We start from the raw sequence: 23,886 nt of genomic DNA on the forward strand, positions 1-23,886 counted from the left end.
CGGCATAAGCCAGAGCAAATTACTTGTCCTCCTGAACCTTTAGCACCCTCTCCCATATCGAGAAGATGAAACCCACCGCAAAAGGCTGGAGTGAGGATGAGAGGGATCAGGGGCAGAAGCACCTGGCACCACCTGGCACCATGTCTGGCTCCAAGGAGGAGTTAATGGAAGCCACTGCAGGCATGCACGCATTTGGTCACAGCACTGCAGGGCAATGTAGAATGGGCCAGAGACAGGCTCAGGATCTCTGAGCACCTCAGAAATTTTTACCCAATCCCAGGTAAAAGAAGAAAGTTTCTTGACTGCCCCCAGCCTAACAAAGACACAGTCCAGAAACGCAGGTTCTGTGGATAGCTTATTTTCCTAGTGAAGATCCTCCACAAGACTGTCTGACACCTTGGTATGGAATACGTGACACCAGGTGAGTATCAGGTCTCCAGACAGACAGTTCAGGATGAAAGGGATGAGAGCAGAAGAGCAACTGGCATCCAAGCTCCCTGCAAGGTCCCCCACCCCCATCCCCGAGCAGTTCCTGGTGACTGGGGCAAGTCCAAAAGGAACTACCAGCCACTGTGCATGGCCCCTGGGCTGCTGTCCCCACACTGGCCCCTCCCCATTCTGAATAGGCAGGAAGAAAAACAAGATCTACAGCTGTCCCTTTGATGACAGCAGCTGCCAGACTCTGCTGGGTGTCTACTCAGTATGGACACTAGGGATACATCTTCAAGAGGCCCCACTATCCTAGAGAGGAAAATGAAAGTATGAGCAGACAACTGCAGGGCACCCAGGAGAGTCTTCTGCAAGAACACGTACACAGTAAAGGGCAGGAAAAGTCTTCCCTACGGAAGGCTGAATTTTAAAGGACAAACAGGTTAGCTGGACGAGGAATATAGTATTAGGCTCAGATGTCAACTTGGCCAGCTGATGGTACCCAGTTTTCTGTTGCTGTGGACTTAAATCATGAGCATGTAGAATTCATCTATGGCTGATTTTGTCTGCAGTCAGCTATGGGGAGTGCCTTAGACAACGACTGGTATTTAATTTAATTAGCTGGAGGCTTAAAAGGACAAGTCAGAAGAGAGAGAAGCAGCTCAGCACACCTCAGCTCAGCACCCAGAGCCAGAGCCAGAGCCAGAGCCAGATCTTTGGAGAAGGAAAACATCCCGGGAAGGCCATTTAAACCCAGAAGCCAGGAAAGAAGGCCAGCAGATGTCACTGCATACCTTCCCATGTGACAGAAGGACCCAGCTAGAAAGCTTTCTTTCTTTCCCCTGAAGAACAGTAAATTTGTAACCAAATAAATCCTCTTTATAAAAGCCAATTCATTTCTGGTGTATCGCATTCCGGCAGCTTTAGCAAACTAAAACAAGGAGTTACAGGGCAAGCATACTCAGCACAGAGGGAATGGAACACACAAAGGCCTGGAGGCTTAAAATAGCCAATACCTACTGGTGGCTCCCAAAGGAGAGTGCTCTGAGAGATGTAAGGTGAGGCTACCGAGGAAGGGATGGGCCATCTCACAAATGGTCCTGTCAGCTAAGCTAAGGAATTCACATTTCAGACTGAGAGTCAAGGTAGTTGCTGAAATTTAAGTAGGAAAGTGACATAGCTTCCAGCTTTACAAAGATGCCTCTGGCTGCTGAGTAGATGAACTGAGAGGGGAGCAGTGTGCATGTGGGGGGGAGGGCTGTTGCAGTATCCAGGTAAAGAACAAAAGGTTGAACCAAGACCAAGGGAAACGCAACTCTATACAATGTAAATGCATTATGTAATTCCAACCAAGGCTTTGATATGAGTTACAATTAATAGACATACTGCTTTCAAGGTATTAATATTAGGATAGTGTGTTGGTTTGAAGCTGCTATGTACCCCAGAAAGTTCCATGTTCTTTTAATTCATTCTTGTGGGTACAGACATGTTGTGAGTGGGATCTTTTGATTAAGGTGTTTCAATTGCAATGTGACCCACCCAATTCAAGGTGGGTCTTAATCCTTTACTGGAGTCCTTTAGGAGAGGATAAAAGGCAGAATAAGTGGAGAGAGCATAGAGACAGAAATACCAAGAGAGAGAGCTTAGAGAAAAGCCCCAGAGACGCTGAGAGGACCCACAGATGCTCACAGAGGAGGCCACTGGATCTATGAGCTGAAGGCAATGAAACCTGGGAGCAAAGGACCAACAGACTCAAACCATGTGCCTTCCCATATGACAGACGTGTCCCAAATGCTAGCAGCCCTTCTTCAGAGTCCAGGTTTTATCTTATTGATGCCTTAATTTGGACATTCTTATGGCCTAAGAACTATAAATTTTAAGTTAATAAATCCCTATTGTAAAAGCCAATCCATTTCTGGTATATTGCATTCCGGCAGCTTTAGCAAATCAAAACAGGTGGTATATGGAAATCCTGAATTTTATACATGACTGTTCTGTAAACCCACAAACTAATAGGGAAAAAATAATGACAGAGCTGCTGACTCTAGATTTCAGAAGGAAAGATTTACCGCCCGTGTCCTCTTACATCGTTTCCCAGTTGGGTAAAATCTCATTGTTCCAAGTAAGGACAGCGTTTCCAATGCTTTCTTCTAATCTACATCTTTCCTCCAGCTGCTTTTTCCTCCGCTGGGCTTCTTTCAGCTCTAGAAATTACGATTAAAAATAAACGCTATTAACTAATATCCAGCATTTTTGAGCAAGGTGATTTTTCTCAAAAAGTCACTCGGCAAAAACTCCAGGAAAACAGCACTGGAGGAGAGGAGTCAATCTCTAGAACACGAGACTAAGTTCAGACCACACAGAGTACAGAATGCTTAGGCATTACCCATTCCTCAGCAAGCACTTTAAGCATAACATGCATTCCAAAAATGGGTAATTATAGAGAACACAGTTCGATCATCACAAAGCAGACAAGCCCATGTAACTATCATCCCAATCAAAGAACAGAACATAAGCAGAATATGAGCACGCTCTGCACTTCATCCCGTGTGCCAACCCCTTCCCAAGGGGACCACTACCCTAACTTCCAGCAGTGTAAACACAGCTCTTAACACACAAAAGGTAACTCGGAGAAATACCAAGCATTTTGGTTTATAGTTACTTTTTAAACATCTTAGAATCACAGAGGTTTTTAGGTGTTGCAAGGGAATTTTATCAAATTCAATAACACTTTCTGGTAAACAAGGAAACTGAGCCCAGAGCATTAGAGCAATTTGTCCACCACTATTGGCTGAAGCTTTCCTCACTCCAGTACTCTCATACTGTGCTGTTCTCTTTTCCCATGTAAGTTCAAAGTGTTATTTCAAACAAAGCTACCAGGTATGGTAGTAGAAACAAACACTTTTGACAGAAAATTACAAATCTCAAAATATTGAAGTCCTAAGAGTCTAGGGCTCCAAAGTAAAAAACAAAACACCCAGGAAGACATACAATCTCCTGCTACCTTACATACCCAGACACGCTGCAATTCCATTACCTCGTTTCTTGGCCTGAACCACCATTTCTTCATACTGCTGTCTGTGTTTCTGAGCTTCTTCAGCTGGTTTCGCTGGGAGATTTCTTGTTGGGAAACAAATGGGTTTTCACCATTATAAATACTGAATTCAAGTCTTTGAGGAAAAAAGCCTGAAGAATGATTTACTGAAAAATGTAAAGCTGAAAGAGCAAAAGCAACGTTTTTTCAAAGACGATAAAGAACAGCCACACTGCATTTCATAAACCAAAAATACTTTTCATAGAAGTAAAACATGTACATTGCAGAAAATTTGAAGCATAAAGATTTACAGAAAGAAGAAAGTAACGATTACCTGTAATTCTAATACATAAGCACCTAATCTTTGGATGTTTCTCCCTAGTCTCTAGAGAAACTTTGATTTGACTACCTGCACTTGTAAGTCAACAGTAAGTCCTGCCCTCGGGTGCCCTCATAGCATACACCACTCTTAGGCACTGACACCTCTCCCAGCCAGTTTATTTTTATTATATTTTTTATTATTTTTTATTTTTGGAGTCCTCTCCTAATGAGGAGGAAAGGAGGAGAGAGAAGAGGAAGAAGAGAGGAGATGAGAAAGAAGACAGAGGAGGAAAGGAAGAGGAGAGAAGGAAAGCAAGAGAGGAGGAGAGAAGAGAGGAGGGGAAAAGAGAAGGAGGAGAGAAGAGAGGCGAGGCGGAGAAGAGGAGAGGAAGTGATGAGGAAAGGAGAGAAGAGAGGAGAGGCAGAGAGGAGGAAAGGAGGAGAAGAGAGGAGGAGAGAGGTGACAATTTATTTTTAACTGTACATTTTCTATTAGCTGTGTGGTTCATTTGATCCTTTTTTAATATAAAATGTATACTATTAGGTCTATGCATCTGAAAAGGGGTATGCAACTTCGAGTCTGTTTAAAAAGAGAGAACACAAGTTCTACTTCAGAAATGTGCCTGGAAGTTTGCTGGTACTTTATGCGGTGGCCCTCAGCTGGCACCCTTCACACAACCCACCCCAGCACGCTCCCGGGGCCACCCTCCCTGACACACCCTATGGAGCACATTATGGCCGCATCTGCTATGGGGGCACTGCAGGCACACAGCGCATGTCTCAGGGGCAGTGGCAGGAGTGGGAGCCACAGTGCAGCAGCTCATATCAAGGGCTCTAACATTTCATCCCCCACGTCAGGGTTTCTCCCCTGCCTTCCCAATTTTAAAGAACCAAGGATTAATAGAAAAAGATTAGTAGAAATTCTTTAGATTTCACCGATTTTAAATTCAGGGTTGGCAGGGACTTAAGCAGTGGAACATTTCTTCTCAAGTAAAATGCTTTGTGGAAACTCAATACGTAAAAACGAAGATGAGCCAGTGTGATGGTGCAATCCCTGGTACTCCCCTAAGGCCTGAAAACATGCCCTAGACCAGTTATCTAGAATTATCTTCTTGTTATGCAGCTGGAAAGCAAAGGGCCAAGCACCAGCCTGTGCAATGCAGATCTAGATTCCAGAAGGCTAACCCAAGAATCCAAAGTCCCAGACACCTCCAAAAAGCCCACTTTAGAGGATACTTTCTGGTATTTCTTACAGTTACAAACCAGTTTAGAACTTAGACCTATTTAAATATCTATAAATGATAAATTAGAAAATCATCGAAATGGAAAATTGCGGTCAAAACTTCATGCTAAAGGACAACTTTTTAAATTAGTCATTATTTAATATCATCACAGCCACATTAAAGAGGAATGCAGCATTCTCAGAAAGTGAAGAGGCCTCACTCTACCTTCCCTTGTGTAACCCTGGTTCTTTCCTAATGGAGAGGTGGCTAGTAAATTTTGATCATCTACTCAAGCAAGCAATCTTCTCAAGACTCACGCTGGTCTGTCCTCGAGGATGAGTGCAGTGGTGGAGAGTGGCTCAAAATCCAGATTCTTCCTCACATTCTGCTTCGGAGAAGGCGGCCTGCTGGGTCGTGCAGCCTTGTCTTCACATTCCTGGGACAAAGACACCAGCGGTAACTACATGTCAGGCTCGGGGACTCAGCCCAGGTCTCCGGCACGGCAGGCGAGAACGCTGCCACTGAGCCACCGCGGCCCACCCACTTTTCTTTTTTAATGAAAGCCTTCTAAGCCCACTTTAAGGATAACGCACTGAAAACATGTCCTGCTATTCAGAAGAAAAAACTATTAACGAAAGGGCCCTATAGCTCTGCAGCTGAGGGCACCACTTTGTGAAATGAAGACTAGGCTTTCCTTGTCGGTAGGAAGTTTCTAAGGGTCTCATCTTCATAGCAGCCCATTTCTAAGGGCCCACAAATTGTCTCACGTCTTCCAAGCTTCTCTTAGAAAGGGGTGTGTTTTCTGTATTTTGAGCACTATAAATTTTAACTGAGGGTGGTGCGATGGTGGCTCAGTGGCAGAGTTCTCACCTGCCATGCCAGAGACCCAGGTTTGGTTCCCGGTGCCTGCCCATGTAAAAAAAAAAATTTAACTGATTACTGCACTGGCCACTGAGAAGCTCAGAGGCAGAACGATGACCCCTTCTGGTGTTCATACTGAGCCCTGGCTTCATCTCATATACCCACTCACAACCTAAATTTCTAATCCATTTCTTCTCATCTCAGGGCATTTTGGGTATTTTTGTTAGCCCTCCACCTCTCTCCTGAGGCAAGGGAGGGCTAAAAACTCCTCTATACGAAGATGATCAAAGAAGTTTCATTTTCTAAAAGCAAAAGCATCAAAGAGGAAATTCCATGACAAATGGTTACATAACTAATTGAACTGTGGCCTGGACATCTAAGAGCAGACTCCTCATCCCTGGGTCGGTGATGTGTTCCACGGACTGCAGATGTAAAAGCTCACAGCTCAGGCACGCCTGAAGACCCATCTTCCAAATACCAACTGGGACAGCCATGTTCAAGCTGGTGTCAGAGCCCAGCTGCTGAAATGATGTTTGCACCCACAGCACCCTACAAACCCAAAACCAATAGTGTTCTCTTGTTGCCTATTACAGACAAGGCTCTCAGTGGCCTGCCTTCAGGGAAGATAATCTAGTTGGGAAAATAGGACAAACAAATGAGGCACTGATCCAAGATTTAAATAACCATTCCAGACAACAGCCAAAATAGCCTCATAAGGTGGTTAAGTGATTAACTGCTAAATGAATTTTACTTGACACTCATAGCTAAAAGGGAGGTTTCTGGTAAAGTCATTTGGCAGAAATTATCTTCTCAGCTGGAAAGGCTTAATAGGCTTCTAAAAAGCAGAAAGGAAAAATTATTTGGGACATGAGAAGGGAGTGCACTAAGAAGCAGAAGGCTGGGGCAGTTTCTATACATCAGATGTGCACGATCAGATGTCTTAACACTGTTCAACCAAGCTTAGAATGGTTATATTCAAATATTAAACTGTCCCCACTTACCAGAAACCAAGAAAATTGACTCCTCATTGCTTCAGACATCCAATACCTGCACAGTATCTGGCTACTTAACGTGCTATCAGCCATGGGGATGTTTCAAGTCTAGCACCCAGGTGTCAAACTCTTGAATTTTACAGAAAATCTAAAAAACTGTGATGAGAAAGTCTGAGGCACACCGCATTTTAACAAGAATTAGTAACAACTGCCTGGGAAGGTGCTGATATGCCAAGGCTCAAGATGTTGGGCCCCAAAGTTAGATATAGCATTTAGATGCCCATTTCACTCACTGATGTGTGCCACACACACTGTCTCCTCTTATCTCCGTGATAACCTTTATGACAGCTTTTGCCCCAGTTTTCAGATAGGGTAGCTGAGGTTCAAAGGACTCTCTACTTGGAGCTGGCCCACATCACTTTTGTAAATATGCTGAAACAAACAGGGGTCCTCTGAAATCTTAGAGGGAAAAGACTAAGGTGTATAAGGGTTGAACGAGGCCTCGGGAACTAGATGCGTGTGTGTGGGAGCAAATTCAGGTCCGTCGACCATCAGCTGTGACCTTGGGCAAAATAGTTCAAATCCCTAAGCCTCATTACCACATCTGCAAAAACTGGAAGCAGGGCACCCTAGTAGGGGCTGCGTAAGGAGAGGACTGGTGAGATAGCAGCGCATCCCTGGTACCAAGGACTGTGCCAGGGATGCATTACTGTTCCATGCCCACCCTTTATAGTCTCAGACCCAAAACTGCTGCGTGAGGCACCAGAGCACTCTAGGTCCAAACAAGCCAGGGACCTGCAAAGTGCAAAGGGCACAGATATGAAGAGGGAGAGTAAAAGGGACTAAATGTCTCAATTCATGGCCAGAAGATCTGATCTTTTCCATGAGCGCTCCTCAGTGCTAAAAACAATAATGAGTCGTGGCCGGCACAAGTGGAGCAGGTACAATGCACTGTACACTTTCAAGCACTTTCTGCGTGTGGAACTACCTCGCATTCTCCTTCACACTAGCCCCTGAGGTCGGAGCTCCCACTGCCCCCATGTTGTGGGTGGCACTGGAAGGCAGAGCCATCCAGAACTCACCTGCTGGCCCGTGGCAGTGCTGAGATGCAAAGACCCATTTCTACCACAGACTGCCTCTCTCTCATATTCTCACAAGCCACTAGCAAACATGAATCAGAAGTATTTCAACCACTTGTGAGTACTCAGTCTAAATAAAGCTTTCGACCATGACAGAAACCTATAGCAATGAAGGAAGCGCACGCAGTTAGTGACAATGTTTTCATAAGAAAAGAATTACACGGTTTAAAGAAGAAACAGAAGCGGCCCAGCCTGCCCATACCCGAAATCCCAGGGGAAATCTTTACAAACTCATGAACCCTCAACAGCATTTTAAAATACAAATGGATATGAAACTTGTGACAGGTCCTGCTCCAAAAATAGTTCTCCCATAGTTACCTGGAGATATCAACTGTAAATTCACCTTCTACGCTGGACAAACCAACTTTAGAAACAGAAAGGACTGTTTACTCTAAGGGTCCTCTGTGGGGAAGTGAGGGGACAAAAAAAACAGTAAGTTTGGCTGTGTATTAGCAAAGTTAGAGTCAGCACATGATGGGACAAGAGCTAAGGCCTGGAATAAAAAAAAGCTGCACTCTAAATCCTAGCTTTGACCTTGGGCAAATCATCTTGCTTCGCTGTCAGCCTCAGTTTCCTCAGCTATAACAGAGTAGAAATTATGAAGACTAATGTGATGCCTGATTAGGATAACATATGCAAACTGGCCACCAAAAAAGGTATTCAGTCCTTTTATGCACAAGGCCGATATTTGTACAGCCCCCTTCTCAGCCCAACTTTCATTCCAGTTTCTTCTCTCCATGGGACCAAGCTTTGAAGTCTCTTGGTTTAAATGCAGGAGCAAAACTGTTCTCAGTTATGCTAATAAAAGCCCTGCAGGTTGGTCAGTAAAAGGAGGTGCCATGCAAATGACAGTAACTGATCCACACGCCTGCACAAACCTAAAGGGAACTGAGAACAGAGCTCTTCTTTTTTCACTAGGGGCAAATCAGTTCAACTGGGCAAGGCAGCATTGGTCTACAATGAAAGAGAACAGAAAATACCAGAGTACACCATAGTAAGGGCAGTTTGTTTCCGTTTTGAACCTAGTTATATATGTACACTGAGTCTCAGTGTAAATTGTCTAATTGGAGGTCACAGTCAAAAAAGTTTGTAAGTCACTGACTCAGATGGAAAGCAGGCCAATGCCCTAGGGAACGTATATGGCTTCAAGCCAGGGAAGACAAGATCAATAGCAATGAGGCACAGCAGACAAAACACACTACAACTTACCAAAACTTATCTGTTGATCCAGCAAAGATTCAGGGAAAAAAGCAGTGAGCAACAGGGCAGGTGAGCAGAGTCCCAGCTCCATGCAGAAACCAGGAGTAAACAGATTTAGCAGCAGGAAGACCATTTAGAAAAGAGGAGTCTCGTGTGGGCATCCACATCTGAGCACCAAGTATGACACTGCCTGGCACTTTAGGAGACACTTGGTCCCTGGCCCTGAGGGGCTCGCTTAGTAGGGGGAACACAGGCACAAAAAGCTACAAGACAGGACAGATGATGAGAACTGCCACAGGGACAAGTACATGCAGAGAAGGCCCAGAGCACAGAATGCCTGAAGCTGGAGAGAATCGAGGAAGCTTCTCATAAAGGCTGCATTTGAGCAAAGGACAGATGAGATCTGGGCAAGAGGCCATGAGGGAGAGGCATTCTGACAGCACAAGCAAAGGCCAAGAGATGCACACAAACAGGCTTCTTCGTGGGTTAGTCTGAGCATTTTAAATGGAGAATGATGCTGAGTCAAAGGTGTTCTGTTCTAGATTTGACAGTCTCACCACCAGCTACTCAAGCTAACGGGGGAAGACCCAAGAAAGAAAGGAAGAGCCAGGTGTGTGGTGCATGGCGGCCCTCGATGGCAGTGTCTACAGCAATCTGCATAGAGCTAAGGGCATGAGAATCCTGATTTAAGTTCATAATTAGTTGGTTAAGGAAAAAAATCATAAAAGCTGCCCTGACAGACATCTGCTTTAAGAGGGAAAAGAAAAAAATCAACATTTTCAAAAGATTTTTTTAAAAAGTATTCCTGGTAGGATTATAGGGTGGGTGAAGAATGCTCTACTTAAACTGGAAACTGTTACAAAAGATGTCCAGTTGTGACAATAACTTGGTCGGTAGAAGCCTCCTGGCTTGCTGGAAATCTAAACTACAAGGAGAAAGAGCCATTCATAAAAACCAGCATCAGCGCTTAAGTTATTTGACTAGACTGTACACTGTACCATGATTAATTATTTAGAACAGCCACTGAGGGTTTCAGAGGCACCTCTGGAAGAGGATGCACCCACAAAGACAGGTCAGCACACGCAGTACCTGTTTAAACATTCACATGAACTAATGTCAGTGACAGCTGAGCAATCCCACCTGCACAGGATGAGAACCCAGGCAGTGGGGGAGGCTGATCCATCACACACACCCTCTCCCCCCCCACCACCACACCACCAGCAGCAGGACTTGAGCACTTTCCTCCACCCTTCCAAGCCTGTTTGCTCCTCTGTTAAATGTGAATATTCCATGAGAATGGATGAGTGTGAGACATATGGCCACAGCAGGTGCCCAGAAAATGACAGGGATCACTGGAAGGGAGGGTACTTCTCTGAGGCTACTTCTCAAAGAGAGCCACTTCAGAGTGCTGTACTGAAGACTAAATGAGACTGAAGTGCCTGCCACACTGCAACTGGTTTAATACTTGGCCATGGATAAGAAGCAATCACTGGAGAGAGGGAGTGTTGCTCTAAAGTCCAGAATTTGTTCTCTTTTTGCCATTTTCAGTGCGAAAGAATGGCTTGTACAGGTCTTAAAATACTCCTCTTTCCAAAAGACCTGCTGGGGAGCCCCCAGGCCTGACCCCTGAAAACGAGAGGGCCCCTTGTACCTCCATTCTTCCATCAATCCCTCCCGAGGACAAGCAATTATCTACTTACCACCCAGTGTTTTCCCAGAAAGCATTCTCCAAGTTGGCATTGGGGGACTGTGAAATTCCTTACACCAAGCACCAAGAACACAGAGGTCCATGTGTTGACTGGTGGGTGAAAGGAATTAAAGCTGAACTGCGGTTCTTAGGAAGCCTGGCTGCCGTCGCAATCTGAGCACCGCACTCGGACCTCAGGCCAACAGGGTGCCGGCTCACCCACACACAAAGGCTTCCCCGGGCCCACCAGCGAGGCCGGCTGCATCAATCGCGATCACTGCCAAGGTCTGCATTCAGGGTCACACGAACTGGGGCTCTCTGAGCCGTGAAGGGGAATCCTGTCCAAATACAGACAAAAAGAACGCCGGGGACACGAGCGCCGCACCGCCGTCCGTCCGCACGCTTCCGATGGCTAGAGCAGACGCCGGGGGCAGGCGCCCACGCGAAGCCCCGCGACCCGACGCGTTCCGACTCACCATGAACGGGGCCTCAGCGGCGCGCGGCCGGCGGCCCCATGCCTGGCGGAGCAGCGGGCCTCCCTGGCGGGCGGCGGCGACCCCGCAGCCGGGACGCTGGGGCCGGGGAGCTCGGGCGGGGGCGCGCGGGGCGGGCCGGGCCGAGCGCGGCGGGCGGGGCGGGGCCGGGCAGCGCCAGGCTGCCTAATCGGCCGCAGATGCGAGCAGCCGATCGGTGCGCTCCACTTCCGCCCGCCAGGCCTGGCGCGTCCGGACCGCGAGCTGCTGGGACTCGTAGGGCCCCGGCGCTGCACAGGTGCTGCCTGAGGGCCAGCTCCAGCCAGAGCCGCCTCCGAACCTGCCCGCCCCGAGGGTCTTGGAGCTGCGCACGCCCTCCGCCTCGAGCTGCAGCCACCTGTCAGACACCCATGGGGAGTGTCATGCCAACACACCCGCGAAAGCCCGGCGACGCTGGGAGCCTCGGGGAGATTGAGGCCCAGAGACTCCCCAAGGTCACCTGGTCAGGGAGAGGCCGAGTCTGCGCTCTCCACGAACCAAGCCCTGGTGTAGCAATTTGGGGTTCCATGACTATCTTTGAGACGTGCTGAAGACGACAGGGAAGATTTATGTGCAAATGATGGCTCGTCCCGCTGTCCAGCTAGTGACAGTCTTAACGTCCAGCGCTAGAGCCCTGGCTGCATAAGTGATGATATAGCCGCAGGATTCGTGTATTACACCGGGAAAAGCACGTGGCGAAAGCGAATAGCAGAATACCAAGTAACACAGCCAGGTTCTATTTTGTGAAATAAAAAGATACTGAGAAATACAGATTACCAAAAGGAAGTACATGAAAATATTAACATTAATCTCTTATATGCAATTTTTATTCTCTTTTTTATACTTCACATATTCATATGTTTTCTACAATAAGTTTATTTTACTGACAGAAATCAGATTGGCAGTGGCTCCTGCAGGGGGAATGACTGCGAATTGGCATGAGAAGCTTTCTGGAATGAGAGAAAGCATTTTTTTTTTTTTTTTTTTTTACATGGGCAGGCACGGGGAATCGAACCTGGGTCTCAGGCACGGCAGGCGAGATGCAGAGCCACCATGGCCCACTGGAGAAATGTACTCCTGATATGTATTTATCAAAATTAATTGAAGAGTGTACAGGTTCAGTGGTAGAACGCTCGCCTTTCATGCGGGAGACCTGGTTTCAATTCCCAGACCATGCAATCCCCCCAAAAAAAATTTTAATTGAATGGTACGTTTCAGATCAGAGCAGTCTACTGTTTGTAATGTATACTAAATTTTTTTTAAAAATTAAATTTGTATAGGATCAAAACTGTTTCTGGCCAGCCTGTTGTGGATCCTGTGTCCCAGGGCTGAGCAAACCAGAACTAAACAACACAAAATCTCCTGTGAAAGTACCTCTCATAAGCCCTCTGGGATAGAGTTCAAGGCTTTCCCTGTCCACCAGCACTCACCCCCCAGGAGATTTTCTGGAAAATAGAATTGCCAAATCACCAGTAGAAGCTCTTTACTCAGAAGCCTGGAACGTCCACCAGGCTATCATCAAAAAAAAGAGACAATGACAAGTCGCGGTCAGGATGTGGTGAAACTGGAGCTTTCATACATGGCTGGAGACAGCATGCAAAATGCCACAGCTGTTTTGGAAAGAGTTTGGCACCTTCTTACATAGTTAAGCACACAATTACCATACAACCCAGCAATTCCACTCCTAGGAATCTACCCAAGAGAAATAACACATGTCCACAAAAAGACTTGCCTACAAATGTTCACGGCACCAGTGTTCACAATGGTCCAAACTGAAAACAATCCACACGTCCAACAACTGGTGAAAGGAAAAATAGCCCAAAACAGGAATGAAAAGGAACCATGATACAATATTATGCTAAGTGGAGGATGCCAGACACAAAAGACAATTTGTATGATTCCACTTATTTGAAATTTCTTTAAAAGGCAAATCTCTAGAGATAGAAAGCAAGTTTGTGTTTGCCTGGGGATGGAGGTAGGAGTAGAGAGCCCGACAGGGCTTCTTCAGGTAACAAAAATATTTTAAAACTGGATTGAGATGATGGTTGCATAACTCAAAAGATTTACTAAAAATCACGGAGCACTTACAATGACTGAATTTTATGGTATGTAAATAATTCCTTAATAAAGCTGTTTTTAAAAAGTAAAGGGAGGATGAAAGGAGGAGAGGATGATTCTGGCTGAAAGGATTAAGAAAGGCCTTAAGAAGCATTATCCAAAACTTGGAAAAAGGCAAAAAGCAGGGGAGGGGGATGGAAGGGGAATGTCTTTCATTTTAACAGGCCTGCCCAAGGTTTATTGAATTCTCTAGGAGAATGTGCTTGTGCTATTTATTATTTGATTAAAGCTGAGATACTGCAAAGTTACATGTTAACATAAATTTATATCCAATAGAAAAGAGAACCTCAAATATTGTTTTAATGCCCTGTGGGACACTCACCTGTTTGTTTCTATCTAGCCTAGCAATCTTATCTTTATTCTTGTTTATTTTTATGCCTATAAATACCGTGTTCCTCAAATGCTCTTGGAATCGGTTTTTCCTTCTTACACTAGTTTCCTCAATGTGTTAAATAAATCTTGGACCCATAGTTATACAAAATTTTAAAAAGTGAATGTCATGAAAAAAAAAACGGTGGAGAAACTTTTATATTTAGAGGACAAAGGAACATATAACAAAGGGCAGCCAACCCTGAACCCTGAATGGATTCTGTTTCAAAGAGAATAGTTTGGAGCAACCAAAGAAATGTGCATATGCCCTAAACAGGAGATTACTGTCAGTTTACTGAGGTGTGATAATAGCTTCATGGTTACCTAGGAGAAAGTCTTTACTCTTAAGAGAAGTTGCTTAAGTATTTAGGAGTTAGAGGTCATGAGATCTGCATTTACAAATGGGTTTAAGTTTTTAGACACTGTGAGGCTCAGTTCTCAGCCTCTCAAAACCTCCTACCAAATTCAGACCCCCAAACAAGTACCTCGAGCCACACACACACTTTAGGATTCAGCCAACAAGTGCTAAAGACAAGGAGTACACAGTCTCACTAAACTTAAATATGGGAGAGTGTCAAGACTTCAGATATGCACACCAAAACCCACTGCTTATCTTTTCTGGCAGACTGTAACCACCAAATTACTTTAACAATACAGTTTCCATCAGTTAGTTTAGAATCAAGCACCATTTACAAAGTTTTAACTATAATTATAATATAACCATAAGATGATGGCTTGAAAAAAATAATTAGAACTTGAAACAAAGCAATAATCAAAAATAATTAAAATCCACCTGGGCTATCCAGGTGGGCCCAATGTAACCACAAGTGTCTTTATGGGTGTGAGAAGGAGAGCAATAACTGCAGCAGACAAGACAGAAGTGACGTGACCACTAGCCAAGGAGTGCTGACAAGCTCTAGATTCTGGAAGAGAAAGGACTGGGTTTTCCCCTAGAGTTCCAGGAGGAACAAACCCTGCTGATGCCCAGAAAACTCATTTCAGATTTTTGACCTCCTGAACTGTAAGAAAATAAATGTGTGTTGTTTTAAGCCACAAATGTGGTAATTTATTACAGCAGCTACGGGAAACTACTCATACAGGTACATCTACTCATACAGCTATTCACATCATCTTCCCCTCCCCCCAAACCTTTCTTTTTTTTCCTCCTCAAATACAGCAACTGTGGCTCCACGTATCTGAATTAGGGAACAGCTAGTAAGTGGAAGGGCAGGATTCGAACTCAGGCACTCTGACTCCAAAGCCTTGCCTGTCAATTACCTTGATGTGCTGCACCTGAACTTGACTTCAAGTTCCCAAAATAGTGCTCCCCTTCATGTCTCTAAGGCCATGTTAACCATCAGATACAGGCAGACAACAATGAACATATGCCAAACTTGCCTGGTGATTCGTGCCATGCAGTTTAGAGTGACAAAGAGATGATGCCACCTGTTCTAGTCTGCTAGCTGCCGGAATGCAATACACCAGAAATGGAATGGCTTTTTAAAAGGGGAATTTAATAAATTGCTAGTTTACAGTTCTAAAGCTGTGAAAATGTTCCAATTAAAACAAGTCTATAAAAATGTCCAAATTAAGGTGCCAACAAGAGGTTACCTTGACTCAAGAAAGGCTGATGAAGTTCAGGGTTTTTCTCTCAACTGGAAAGGCACATGGCAAACATGGTGGTGTCTCCGAGCTTTCTCTTTAGCCTTCTTATCTCATGAAGCCCCCCCCAAGAGTGTATTCCTTCTTCAACTCCAAAGGTCTCTGGCTGTGTAGTCTCTCGTGGTTCTCGTGGCTCCATCATGGCTCTTAGGGCTCTGCTGTGGCTCCCTGGCTCTCTCCAAAATGCCTCCTCTTTTAAAGGATTCCAGTGAAGTAATCAAGACCCACCTGGAATGGGTGGAGTCACATCTCCCTCTAATTAAAGGTTAATACTCACAATGGAGCATGCCACATCTCTGTGAAGATAATCTAATTAAGTTTCCAACATACAGTACACAATAGGGTTTAAAAGAAACGGCTGTCTCCATAAAATTGGATTAGGATTAAAGCATAGCTTTTCTAGGATACATAAATCCTTGTAAACCAGCACATGATCATCTCTTAAGTCCTTCCAGATACAGGCCCTGCATTTACAAGAAAATGCATCTATACTTATATACACAGAACCTACTATAGACACTGTACACACTACTCCCTGGCATTTAGATAGTCTCCAATCTTTTTGCTACAGTCAATACCCTAGTACAACAACCATTACACCTACAGGCTAATTCATCTCTATGATAAATTTCTAGATATGGAAATGCTGGGCCAAGACCTATCCTAATGAACTGATTCATTTACTCATTCATGTAAGTTTTGTTTTGTTTTTATTTAAAAACATTTTTTAATTTGTACATTTAGTCACTATCATTCTGCACTCTAGGCATTCCTAGATTATACCATCTCAGTCTTTATCATCTATCTTTCCTTCTAGTTTCATTTGTGCCCCCCACCCTCCTCCCTCTATCATTCTTACATTCAGCTTCATTCAGTGTACTAACATTTTTATGCTAAAATTAGGTAGTATTGTGCTATCAATTTCTGAATTTCTACAATCAGTCCTGTTGCACAGAACTGTATCCCTTCAGTTCCAATTACCCAAAATCTACCCTATGTCTATCTCCTGATGGCCTCTGTTCTTAACTGAAATTCTCCAAGTTCATTCATTAATGTTAGTTCATATCAGTGAAACCATACAATATTTGTCCTTTTGTTTCTGGCTGATCTAACTCAGCATAATGTCCTCATGGCCCATCCATGTTGGTACATACTTCATAACTTTATTCTGTCTTACAGCTGCATAATATTCCATGATAAGTATGTACCACAGTTTATTTACCACTCATCTGCTGATGGATATTTGGGCAATTTTCATCTCTTGGCAACTGTAAATAAAGCTTCTACAAACATTTGTGTGGAAATGTCCATTTGTGTCCTTGCCCTCATGTCCGCTGAGAAGATACCTAGCAATGGTATTGCCGGATGATATGGCAATTCTATACTTAGCTTCCTGAGGAACTGCCAAACTGCCTTCCACAGCAGTTGTACCATTTGACATTCCCACCAACAGTGAATAAGTGTGCCTCTTGCTCCACATCCTCTCCAGCACTTGTTGTTTTCTGTTCTAATATAATGGCCATTCTAGTGGGTGTGAGATGATACCTCATTGTGCTTTTGATTTGCATTTTCCTAATAGCCAAGGAAGTTAATCATCTTTTCATGTGCCTTTTAGCCATTTGTATTTCCTCTTCTGAGAAGTGTCTGTTCGTGTCTTTTGCCCATTTTGTAATTGGGCTGTTTGCCTTTTTGTTGTTGAGTTGAACAATCTCTTTAGTCTGGATACTAGACCCTTACCTGATATATCGTTTCAAAATATTGTCTCCCATTGTGTAGGCTGTCTTTTTACTTTCTTGACAAAGTTTTTGATGCACAAAAGTGTTTCATTTTGAGGAGTTCCCATTTATCTATTTATTTCTTCAATGCTTGTGCTTGGGTGTAAGATCTAGGAAACCACCCCCTATTGTAAGATATTTAAAATATCTCCCTACATTTTCTTCTAAAAGTTTTGTGGTCTTAGATCTAATGTTTAGGTCTTTGATCCATTTTGAGTTAATTTTTGTATAGGATGTGAGATATGGATCCTCTTTCATTCTTTTGCATGTGGATATCCAATTCTACAGGCACCATTTATTGAAGAGACTGCTCTAGCCCAGGTGAGTTGGCTTGACTGCCTTATCAAAGATCAATTGTCCAGAGATGAGACAGTCTATATCTGAACACTCTATTCAACTCCACTGGTCAGTATATCTATCTTATGCAAGTACCATGCTGTTTTGATCAGTGGAGCTTTGTAATATGCCTTACAGTCAGATAGTGTGAGACCTCTGACTTCATTTTTCTTTCTCAGGATACTTTTAGCTATTCGGGGCACCTGCCCTTCTAGATAAATTTGGTAACTGGTTTTTCTATTTCTGAAAATAAAGTTTTGGGGATTTTAACTGGTATTGCTTTGACTCTATAAATCAATTTAGGTAGAATTGACATCTTAATTATATTTAGTCTTCCAATCCATGAACATGGTATGCCCTTCCATTTATTTAGGTCTTCTGTGATTTCTTCTGACAATTTCTTGTAGTTTTCTTTGTACAGGTTTTTTGTATCCTTAAATTTATCCCTAAATATTTTAATCTTTTGACTGCAATTGTAAATGGAATTCTTTTCTTGATTTCCTCCTCAGATTGCTAATTACTAGTGTATAGAAACACTACAGATTTTTGAGTGTTGATCTTGTAACCTGCCACTTTGCTGTATTCATTTATTAGCTCTAGTAGTTTTGCTGTGGATTTTTTGGGGTTTTCAATATACAGTATCATTATCTGCAAAAAGTGAGAGTTTTACTTCTTCCTTTCCAATTTTGATGCCTTGTATTTCTTTTTCTTGTCTAATTGCTTTGGCTAATACTTCCAACTCAAGGCTGAATAACAATAGTGATAGTGGACATCCTTGACTTTTTCTTGATCTTAGGGGGAAAGTTGTCAGTTTTTCCCCATTGAGGATGATGTTAGCTGTGGATTTTTCATATATTCCGTTTATCATGTTGAGGAAGTTCCTATTCTTTGAAGTGTTTTCAACAAAAAAGGATGTTGAATTTTGTCAAATGCCTTTTCTACATCAATTGAGATGGTCATGTGGTTTTTCTGCTTTGATTTGTTGATATGGTGTATTACATTAATTGATTTTCTTAACTTGAACACCCTTGCATACCTGGAATGTATCCTACTGGTCACAGTGTATAATTCTTTTAATGTGCTGCTGGATTCGATTGGCAAGAATTTCGTTGAAGATTTTTTCATCTATATTCATTAGAGATTGGTCTGTAGTTTTCTTATACCATCTTTGTCTGGCTTTGGTATGAGGGGGACGTTGGATTCATAGAATGAGTTAGGTAGCCTTCACTCCTCTTCAATTTTCTTTGAAGCATTTGAGCAGGATTGGTACTAATTCTTTCTTGAATGTTTGGTAGAATATACATGTGAAGCCATCTGGTCCTGGACTTTTCTTTTGGGGGGAGCTTCTTAATGACTAATTCAATGTCTTTACTTGTGATTGGTTTGTTGAGGTCATCTATTTCTTCTCGAGTAAATGTTGGTTGTTCATACCTTTCTAGGAAGTTGTCCATTTCATCTACATTGTCTAGTTTATTAGCATAAAGCTGTTCATAGTAGCCTCTCATTACTTCCTTTATGTCTGTGGGGTCAGGGTTTATGTCTCCTCTTCCATTTCTGATTTTATTAATTTGCATCCTCTTTTCTTCTTTTTGTCAACCTTGCGGGGTCCATCAGTCTTATTGATTTTCTCAAAGAACCAGATTCTGGTTTTGCTGATTTTCTGGATTGTTCTCATGTTCTCAATTTCATTTATTTCTGCTCTAATCTTCTTTATTTCTTTTCTTTTGTTTGCTTTGGGGTTAGTTTGCTGTTCTGTCTGTAGTTCTTCTAAGTGAACAGTTAATTCATTGATTTTTTGCTCTTTCTTCTTTTTTGATATAAGCATTTAGGGCAATAAATTTCCCTCTTAGCACTGCCTCTGCTACATCCCATAAATTTTAATATGTTGCATTTTCATTTGCCTCAAGATATTTACTGATTTCTCTTGTAATTTAGGTTCAGGTGTCAACTTGGCCAGGTGAAGGTGCCTGGTTCTGTTGCTGTGGACGTGAGCCAATGGTACTTGAAGCTCATCTGTTGCTCATTACATCTGCAGTTGGCTAGGAGGCGTACCTGCTGCAATGAACGATGTTTGCTTTAACTGGCTGGTGCTTAAATGAATGAGCTCAACGTAGCACAGCCCAAGCAGCTCAGCACACCTCATCTCAGCACTCGCAGCTCAGCCCAGGCCTTTGGAGCTGCGGAAAGAAATCACCCCAGGGAAAGGTGTTGGAACCCAGAGGCATGGAGAGAAGGCCAGCAGAGATTATCCTGAGCCTTCCCGTGTAAGAAAGAACCTCAGTTGAAAGTTAGCAGCCTTTCCTCTGAAGAACTAACGAAATAAATGCCATTTTATTAAAAGCCAATCTGTCTTCCCCCTTTCTCCTCCTGCTCCGGTGGCTCTCCAACCACCACCGTGCCCTCTTCCGCCTTCACGGGCTCCTCCGCCACCGTCCTCGACAGCCTTGCCACCCTCACCTTTTCTCCTCCAGAACAGCTACTGGGGGAGTGGAGACGATACAGAGCAGCTCCCGGAGCCACGACGGAGATCAAAAGGACAGCATGCCCCATCCTGGAACTGCTGACTGTCTGGGAGAACCAGCTCCGGTGAGATCGCCGAGGGGCGCGGGCTTTCCCGGGTGGGACGGGAAGCGGCTGGAGTCCCTCCCTTCCTCCTTCCCAGGCCAGCTGGCAGAATTGGGCAGGCAGTCCCCTCGGGCCACGGCAGCTGGCGCCCCCACCACGCGAGGCCCCCCGGACCAACTGAGAGAGTTGGGTGGGAAATCCCCAGACCACGGAGAACAGTGACCAGGGGGGTCCCTTCCAAACACATGACTCCCCGGTCCGGCTGGGAATGGTGCACACTCCCGGGCTGCGGCGGCTGGCGCCCTCCCACCACGCTTGGCACCCCAGGCCGACTAGGAAATTCGGTGGGGCGCTCTCCCAGGCTGCAGCTGCCGGCGACCCTCCGCGCGTTCGGACCCCCGGGCCGGCTGGCACTCTTGCAAGCCGCTTCGGCTGACGAACCTCCCCCACGGGGAGAGTTTTCCAAAGTTAAAGGACTCACAGCACCTTTTACTGGTGGGACCCGCAGACAAACGGGTGCCACAAGCACCACCTACTGGGCAGGATAAGAAAAACAGAACCCAGAGATTTCACAGAAAAATCTTTCAACCTGTTGGGTCCAACACCCAGGGAAATCTGACTAAATGCCCAGATGCCAGCAGAAGATAACGGATCGCGCTCAGAAAATTGAAAATATGGCCCAGTCAAAGGAACAAACCAATAGTTCAAATGAGATACAGGAGCTGAAACAACTAATGCTGAATATACGAACAGAAATGGAAAACCTCTTCAAAACGAAATCGATAAATTGAGGGAGGACATGAAAAAGACATTGGCTAAACAAAAAGAAGAAATAGAAAAACTGAAAAAACAAATCACAGAGCTTATGGAAGTGAAGGATAAAGTAGTAAAGATGGAAAACAACGGATACCTACAATGATAGATTTAAAGAGACAGAAGATAGAATTAGTGATTTGGAGGATGGAACATCTGAATTCCAAAAAGAAACAGAAACTATAGGGAAAAGAATGGAAAAATTTGAACAGGTATCAGGGAACTCAAGGACAATATGAACCGCACAAATATACGTGTTGTGGGTGTCCCAGAAGGAGAAGAGAAGGGAAAAGGAGGAGAAAAACTAATGGAAGAAATTATCACTGAAAATTTCCCAACTCTTATGAAAGACCTAAAATTACAGATCCAAGAAGTGCAACGCACCCCAAAGAGATTAGACCCAAATAGGCGTTCTCAAAGACACTTACTAGTTAGAATGTCAGAGGTCAAAGAGAAAGAGAGGATCTTGAAAGCAGCAAGAGAAAAACAATCCATCACATACAAGGGAAACCGAATAAGACTATGTGTAGATTTCTCAGCAGAAACCATGGAAGCTAGAAGACACTGGGATGATATATTTAAATTACTAAAAGAGAAAAACTGCCAAACAAGACTTCTATATCCAGCAAAATTGTCCTTCAAAAATGAGGGAGAAATTAAACATTCTCAGACAAAAAGTCACTGAGAGAATTTGTGACCAAGAGACCAGCTCTGCAAGAGATACTAAAGGGAGCACTAGAGTCAGATATGAAAAGACAGAAGAGAGAGGTATGGAGAAGAGTGTAGAAAGAAGGAAAGTCAGATATGATATATATAATACAAAAGGCAAAATGGTAGAGGAAAATATTATCCAAACAGTAATAACACTAAATGTTAATGGACTGAATTCCCCAATCAAAAGACATAGACTGGCAGAAAGGATTAAAAAACAGGATCCTTCTATATGCTGTCTACAGGAAACACATCTTAGACCCAAAGATAAACATAGGTTGAAAGTGAAAGGTTAGGAAAAGATATTTCATGCAAACAACAACCAGAAAAGAGCAGGAGTAGCTATACTAATATCCAACAAATTAGACTTCAAATGTAAAACAGTTAAAAGAGACAAAGAAGGACACTATCTACTAAAAAAAGGAACAATTAAACAAGAAGACATAAAAATCATAAATATTTACGCACTGAACCAGAATGCCCCAAAATACGTGAGGAATACACTGCAAACACTGAAAAGGGAAATAGACACATATACCATAATAGTTGGAGACTTCAATTCACCACTCTCATCAATGGACAGAACATCTAGACAGAGGATCAATAAAGAAATAGAGAATCTGAATATTACTATAAATGAGCTAGACTTAACAGACATTTATACAACATTACATCCCACAACAGCAGGATACACCTTTTTCTCAAGTGCTCATGGATCATTCTCAAAGATAGACCATAGGCTGGGTCACAAAGCAAGTCTTAACAAATTTAAAAAGATTGAAATCATACACAACACTTTCTCGGATCATAAAGGAATGAAGTTGGAAATCAATAATAGGCGGAGTGCCAGAAAATTCACAAATACGTGGAGGCTCAACAACACACTCTTAAACAACGAGTGGGTCAAGGAAGAAATTGCAAGAGAAATTAGTAAATACCTCGAGGTGAATGAAAATGAAAACACAACATATCAAAACCAATGGGACGCAGCAAAGGCAGTGCTAAGAGAGAAATTTATTGCCCTAAATGCCTATATCAGAATAGAAGAAAAGGCAAAAATGCAGGAATTAACTGTCCACTTGGAAGAACTGGAGAAAGAACAGCAAACTAATCCCAAAGCAAGCAAAAGGAAAGAAATAACAAAGATTAGAGCAGAAATAAATGAAGTTGAAAACATGAAAACAATAGAGAAAATCAATAAGACCAGAAGTTGGTTCTATGAGAAAATCAATAAGATTGATGGGCCCTTAGCAAGATTGACAAAAAGAAGAAGAGAGAGGATGCAAATAAATAAGATCAGAAATGGAAGAGGAGACATAACTACTGACCTCACAGAAATAAAGGAGGTAATAACAGGATACTATGAACAACTTTACGCTAATAGATACAACAATTTAGATGAAAAGGACGGGTTCCTGGAAAGACATGAACAACCAACTTTGACTCAAGAAGACATAGATGACCTCAACAAACCAATCACAAGTAAAGAAATTGAATCAGTCATTCAAAAGCTTCCTAAAAAGAAAAGTCCAGGACCAGACGGCTTCACATGTGAATTCTATCAAACATTCCAGAAAGAATTAGTACCAACTCTCCTCAAACTCTTCAAAAAAATCGAAGTGGAGGGAAAACTACCTAATTCATTCTATGAAGCCAACATCACCCTCATACCAAAACCAGGCAAAGATATTACAAAAAAAGAAAACTACAGACCAATCTCTCTAATGAATATAGATGCAAAAATCCTCAATAAAATTCTAGCAAATCGTATCCAGCAACACATTAAAAGAATTATACATCATGACCAAGTAGGATTCATCCCAGGTATGCAAGGATGGTTCAACATAAGAAAATCAATTAATGTAATACACCATATCAACAAATCAAAGCAGAAAAATCACATGATCATCTCAATTGATGCAGAGAAGGCATCTGACAAGATTCAACATCCTTTCCTGTTGAAAACACTTCAAAAGATAGGAATACAAGGGAACTTCCTTAAAATGATAGAGGGAATATATGAAAAACCCACAGCTAATATCATCCTCAATGGGAAAAAATTGAAAACTTTCCCCCTAAGATCAGGAACTAGACAAGGATGTCCACTATCACCACTATTATTCAACATTGTGTTGGAGG

At 43.2% G+C, this 23,886-nt stretch overlaps 1 protein-coding gene across 8 annotated transcripts in view; it reads right to left on the reverse strand.

The window, feature by feature from the left end:
• Positions 1-23,886, reverse strand: part of TBC1D14 (TBC1 domain family member 14) — a 126,321-nt gene that overhangs the window by 30,457 nt on the left and 71,978 nt on the right. For 5 of the 8 annotated variants that reach the window (XM_077136340.1, XM_077136339.1, XM_077136342.1 and 2 more), the window contains 3 exons: positions 5,325-5,443; positions 3,467-3,549; positions 2,516-2,633 (listed from right to left, as the gene is read on the reverse strand). In XM_077136340.1, the coding sequence (XP_076992455.1) occupies positions 2,516-2,633; positions 3,467-3,549; positions 5,325-5,443 (320 nt within the window). The other 3 variants (XM_077136345.1, XM_077136346.1, XM_077136343.1) reach the window with 3 other exon arrangements.

This window comes from Tamandua tetradactyla, chromosome 19 (assembly GCF_023851605.1).
Source record: "Tamandua tetradactyla isolate mTamTet1 chromosome 19, mTamTet1.pri, whole genome shotgun sequence".
In the NCBI taxonomy this organism is placed as follows: Eukaryota; Metazoa; Chordata; class Mammalia; order Pilosa; family Myrmecophagidae; genus Tamandua; species Tamandua tetradactyla.